Source organism: Emiliania huxleyi (genome assembly GCF_000372725.1).
Source record: "Emiliania huxleyi CCMP1516 unplaced genomic scaffold EMIHUscaffold_813, whole genome shotgun sequence".
Taxonomy (NCBI): domain Eukaryota; phylum Haptophyta; order Isochrysidales; family Noelaerhabdaceae; genus Emiliania; species Emiliania huxleyi.
Window position 1 is genome coordinate 1 of NW_005195918.1, and position 5,471 is coordinate 5,471.

Sequence of the window (5,471 nt, forward strand, 5' to 3'; positions counted from 1 at the left end):
ACGCTGGAGCGGCACACAGAGCCACAAGACAAGACACGCAGCCAACGGGGCTGCCACACATCCTGAGCGGACTCCCTTAGGTTGGCGGCGCGGTGGTCGCGGCCTCGCCCGAGCTGCACGAGCGCGTCAAGCACATGCAAAACGTGCACGGAAACATCATGAGCCCGCAAAACGCGCCTTGCCCTAGATGCCCCCCCACCTCCCACTTCTCCTCATGCCCCGCCGCCCCCCACCCACACATGCACATGCGCATGTGCATGTGCATGTCCACCTCACCCCACTCCAACCTCCAGCGGCCACGAGTGCAGGGCCACGAGGCTGCAGGCTCCCCCGCGCGCCAACCCGTCTCCTTCCCCTCTCGTAGGCCTTCTACACGCTGCAGACGGCCAAGACGCTCGCGCTGCGCGTGCGGCAGCAGTGCGAGAACGCGCAGGCCACCGCCCGAGCGGGTCGAGCGGCACTGTCCCTGTGAGGCGGCCTCACACGGCTCGCGCCCGCGTCGCAGGCGATTGCCGAGTTCCTCGAGCGGCATCCAAAGGTGGGACTGCGCTGGCTGAGCGAGACACGTCCACGTCACGTCCACGACACGCCCACGACACGTCCACGACACGCCCACGACACGTCCACGACACGCCCACGACACGTCCGCGACACGTCCGCGACACGTCCGCGACACGTCCACGACACGTCCGCGACACGTCCGCGACACGTCCACGACACGTCCGCGACACGTCCACGACACGTCCGCGACACGTCCGCGACACGTCCGCGACACGTCCGCGACACGTCCACGACACGCCCACGACACGCCCACGACACGTCCAGGTGCACGTGGTCGGCTACCCTGGGCTCGCCTCCTTCCCGCAGAAAGAGCTCGCCGACCGGCAGCACATGAACGGCGCGCGAACGGCCCACCCCCCACACCCCTACACACCCCTACACACCCCTACACACGCACACACGCACGCACGCACGCGCGCACGCGCGCGCGCGCACCACTTGCACTCCCCGCCTGACTCGTCCCTGACACGTCTCACAGGCCTGCACGGCGGCATGCTCTGGTTCGAGGTCAAGGGCGGCACCGCGGCGGGCCGCGCGCTCATGGATTCGATCCAGCGGCCGTGGTCGCTCTGCGAGAACCTCGGCGCGCTCGAGTCGATCTGCACGTGCCCCGCCGTGATGACGCACGCAAACATGCTCGCGGAAGACCGGCTCAAGGTCGGCATCACGGACGGGTTTGTGCGGCTGTCGGTCGGCATCGAGCACAAGGAGGATCTCATTGCGTCGCTCAAGGCGAGCCACTGCCCACGACACCAACGGCCACACGAGATCCAGAGTCCACATCGCCTCCACAGACACTCGACCCTCTCCAGGACGCGCCACCTCCCATCCCGCACCCAGGCGTCGCTCGACGCGCTCCCCGACGAGCTCGCCGACGAGGAGGCGCCGCGCGCCGCCGCGGCGTGAGCAGCAGCCCATATCTCGTCGGGGGGCACGAGGACCACGGCTGCAGCGTACCCACTTCTCGGCCGTTGGGAGCCCGCCCCACTTTCTCTCTGTCCTCGACGCGCATGTATTTCGGGTTTCGCGCCGCCCCGCTGAGCGCTGTGACGCTGACGGGGTGTGTCGTCCGAAACTGTACCACTCGATGCACAATCTACATAAAAGTACTGAAAAATGCTTGACGCTCTCCCTCCAGCGCACCGCTCGCGCTCTCCGACTCTCGAGGCCCCCCGTCGTGTCCTCACGAGCGGAGTGCCACTCGGAGTTAGCTCGGTCGAACACCCCCCAAACAAATAAATTCCCCCTTCGCAAACGGACCTGCAGCTCCTCTCAGAGCGGGAACTGTGACGAAAGTTGACTGAGGCGGTTGTCAGGAATCATCATACGGATCACATGGTGGCTCTCTCATGACGGGAGACCGACCGACCACTCCTGGGTGGCACTGCCACCCCGGTGTCGCTCGACGTCCGGTCGACAGCGTGCCGACAGCGACACATACCATGTGGGACGCGTCGAGTATCGACCTCTACTGCTTACCCAGCCTTCGAGTGTATCCTGGCTGTGGTCCCACACCCACTGGAGTGTCCATCTCAGAGACCGCAGGAGGTCATGAGGGGGTTGTTGCACGAATATGGGACAAAAGCGTCGAAAATGTCCCAAAAAAGCGTGTCTCGAGTTTGTGGCAGCTCCGGAGCCAGCGCGGGCTGCCAGGACGCACCGCTCGCGCGTTCGGCGCACTCCCTGGCACCCAGGGAGTGCGCCTAACCGACCAGACCGAATAGGCTCGATGCCGCGCTCGCTGTGGAGCTGCCACAAACTCGCCGCCGAGCGTGCCACCGATGGCGTCCCGGCGGAGGTGATGGAGTGTGAGACCTGAGGCTGCGGAGGTGACGCCTGAGGTACCGGTCCGTGCACAGCGACTCAGCCGGCGACCGCCACGGGCTCAGACGAGACTTGTCGACTCGTTCCAGCTCAGCTTCACCGTGGTCCTCGGGCGTCTGTCGACGTCAGGACCACCCATACAGCTCGCGGGTTTGAGGTCGCAAGAGCCAAGATGGTGGCGTTTGGACATCCCAACCATCACACAAGACAGCCTGTAGGTGATGGCGGGACGGCGCAGTGTTTGTGGCACTCGGCAGTAGGCACCCGCGGCACGGCCCCGCTGTCGGCTCTCGCGGGCTGCGGAACCGGCCCCAGAAGGGGACGGTCCGGGCGAGTGTGGCAGCTCCTGCGCTAGTATGGGCACCCTCTATTATAGCACTACTGATCCTGGTCATTAGAGCTGCCAGGGATAGCGTCAGGAGCTGGTAGGAGTCAAAGCCCCTCATATTTGAGACATCGTGTCCCATATACTCGTGCAACAACCCGAGGATCGATGGGAGTGCCAACCCCACAATGCCTAAAAACCCAGCCCAGAGTAAGGGTTGGTCAACCATGTGGGTGTCTATGTGCTTCTCTCGGGCATTAGATTCTTATTTCATCATAAAAAAGCCCCCGTATTCACTTCCCAAAATCGCGACCCGGGGTGTTCGACCGGGCTACGGGAGTGCGCGGACACGCGCTCCCGCTCGCGCGGCTCGCCTTGTGGCGCATCACGTGTCCACACACCGCACTGCGACCGGCGATTGCCAGTGCCACCGCTCTCCATGGACCTACGGGAGAGGAGAGAGACTCTGTGAGAGAGGGCCAGAGGCCCAGAGCAAGCCCAAGCCCCCCTCTCGCGGTCGCACCGGACGCTGCCCTCAGACGGCCCCGCCCGAGCGCACGTCACGCGCTATCGATGGACCAGCCCTCGGGCGGGTCCGCCTCCGTTCGCACCTCGCCGGTCAAATAGTGGTGATAGATGGTCCCGTTGTCGGGCGACGCGTGTCGCTCCCACAAATTTTGACGCGTCGCCTGCCGTGCTTAGCTCAGCGTGACGCTGCGTCCGTGGTCGTGGTTGGAGGAGGGATGACGAGGTGGGCGCTTCTCCGGCGCCAGAGTCTCTCGCCAATGGAGGGGGCGGGGGCGAGGCGGGTGGGGAGGGGGTTAGGGGCTGCGAACCTGCGCCGTGTAGACGGACTCCCACCACGCGTCGTTGAGGAGCGGGCAGAGCTCAGCGGCGCGCTACCGGAGCCACGGCCCAAGGCGTGAGTCGAGAGGCTACATCAAGGCATGCACCGCCCGGCGGGACGGGGGCGCGCCTTTTGCAGCAGCCTCCCTTTTGCGCGCAGCGGCTCGGTCGAAAGGGTGAGGGCGTAGCACATGAGCGCCGCCCACACCTCCGCCTATGTCGTGGTCGGGGGCTGTGCGTTGTGCCCAGCGGCCACCAAGTGGCCGGGTCAGTGGGGTGGCGGGCGACGAGCTCTGCGCGGGCACGGGCCAGCGTGGCGGCAGCCGTGGGACCGGAAGCGAGAGTGGCGGGGGAGGAATCTATTCGTTGGAGCTTCTCTCTGGTGCGTGCCTTGTCCTCCATGATCGCCGATGTGCAATACCGGTTGAGGAAGTGGCCGTCGGGCGCGGAGGCCAGCTGCGACGAGGCGGCGTCGCTGCGCATGTGCTTGCCGCCAAGCCCGTACCTGCGGCGCGTGGGGAGGGTTTCGGGAGGGTCGCGGCGCCTGTGGAGTGAGCGCCGTCGGTGGCTGACGGGGTCGAGCAGTGCTGTGGAGCAGCGCTGTAGAGAAGTCACTGCATGCGTGCTGAAATTAGTGCCGTGAGCAGCAGATTACAGCAGAGTGAGGCGCTGCTGTAAGCGCTCGGTGCCGCAGGGTGCACGCGAAATGTCACGACGCAGCGAGCACAAGGCAGTCTTGTCCGGCAAGTGTCTCGGAAGTGTCTCGGAAGTGTCTCGGAAGTGTCTCGGAAGTGTCTCGGAAGTGTCTCGGAAGTGTCTCGAGAGTGTCTTGCACGCGTCCCACGTGCCAAGCACGCACCGGAAGCCCGGCTTGTTCGCCGCCTCCCACTCGGCGTCGGCGGCAGCAAAGCTGGCGCCGCGCAGCCGGTAGTCGATCATGTGCCTGCGTGCGGTAAGCGAGCAGCCGTGAGACGCTCCAGAGGCCCTCCCGGTGGGGGGGCGCGGGGGGGCGGGTCTGGTCCCCTTTTCAGTTCGCGCGTGTGTGGCCGCCCCGTCCCGGTTTCGCCGAGTGGCCGTCCTTGACTGCCCGTCCGAGCGTGCGTGCGATGCAGCGATGCAGCCCCTCGGCCCCGGCCGCCCGTCTGGGGCGTGTGCTCCGCCGCATCGCTGTCGTCTGACGCACCCCGCCGTCTGTGGTCTGTGCTCCATCGCTCTGCATGGGCTGCGGACGCTGCATGCCAACTGCAGCGGCGGCGCATTCGCGCGCTGCCCCATCGCGGCGACAACACAGCCGGGGAAGCATATACTTTTCTTCCCCTGCCGCGTGTCGGGGGTCTGTGCTCTAGGCGGGTTGTGCGAGGGTCGGCCGATCTCGCGTCAGTGAGCCTCATCGCTGCCTCTCACAGCCGGCCAGCCGGCTGGCATATCTCCTCGATCTCGGCTGGTGATCTCTGCTCGATCTCGGGCGGTAGATCTCGGCTGATCTCGCGCCAGAGCTCGTGATGTAGGGAGTGCCGCTTTCGCCGCGGTGAGCGGTCTCCCACGTCGACGTACAAGTTGCCGGAAGCGAGATCGGGCACGTCGCGCCTCCGCTGGCCGTTATACCGCAGCTCCTGCAGCGGGGTGGGGATGGTGGGGTGGGGAGGGGTGGGGTGGGGTGGGGTGGGTGGGTGGGGATGGAGCGGGGGTCTGGAGCGGGCGATGCGGGACGTGGGGACGGGGACGGCGCCTCGCAAAAGATGATTCGGAGCACGCCTGCGGCGGAGAAGAGCTCGGGCGGGTACATCGTCCACTCGGGGGCGAGCAGCGCCACCGTCCGCCGCAGCCGCGCCAGCCCATCCCCACCCGCTGGAGGAGGGCATCCGGTGATGCCTTTGGATGGGGAGCGAGGGGAAGGTAAACTCCTCCCGGAGGA

The 5,471-nt window shown here is 66.3% G+C and overlaps 2 protein-coding genes across 2 annotated transcripts in view; one reads left to right on the forward strand and one right to left on the reverse strand.

Moving 5' to 3' along the window:
* The first annotated feature begins 79 nt into the window (after positions 1-79).
* EMIHUDRAFT_460075 (hypothetical protein) lies at positions 80-1,679 on the forward strand. The gene is made up of 6 exons (XM_005759084.1): positions 80-173; positions 365-433; positions 506-542; positions 830-898; positions 1,040-1,293; positions 1,402-1,679. The coding sequence occupies exons 1-6, from the start codon at positions 135-137 to the stop codon at positions 1,465-1,467; spliced, it is 534 nt and encodes a 177-aa protein (XP_005759141.1). The 5' UTR covers positions 80-134; the 3' UTR covers positions 1,468-1,679.
* Positions 1,680-2,960: 1,281 nt separating this feature from the next.
* EMIHUDRAFT_460076 (hypothetical protein) overlaps positions 2,961-5,471 on the reverse strand; it is a gene marked incomplete at its 5' end in the record, with an annotated part of 4,076 nt that continues 1,565 nt past the window's right edge. The window contains 6 exons of the mRNA XM_005759085.1: positions 2,961-3,155; positions 3,234-3,399; positions 3,547-3,609; positions 3,687-3,770; positions 3,947-4,061; positions 4,416-4,499. Of these exons, the coding sequence (XP_005759142.1) occupies positions 3,271-3,399; positions 3,547-3,609; positions 3,687-3,770; positions 3,947-4,061; positions 4,416-4,499 (475 nt within the window). The 3' untranslated portion in view covers positions 2,961-3,155; positions 3,234-3,270. The remainder of the gene's footprint in view (positions 3,156-3,233; positions 3,400-3,546; positions 3,610-3,686; positions 3,771-3,946; positions 4,062-4,415; positions 4,500-5,471) is intronic.

Excerpts from the sequence above, each read along its gene's own strand:
- EMIHUDRAFT_460075 (XM_005759084.1), top strand. The coding sequence starts at position 135 with ATGCAAAACGTGCACGGAAACATCATGAGCCCGCAAAAC. Across the intron at positions 434-505 it reads AGCAGTGCGAGAACGCGCAG|GCGATTGCCGAGTTCCTCGA; the intron begins GCCACCGCCCGA and ends CCCGCGTCGCAG. Across the intron at positions 543-829 it reads CGAGCGGCATCCAAAGGTGG|ACGTGGTCGGCTACCCTGGG; the intron begins GACTGCGCTGGC and ends ACGTCCAGGTGC.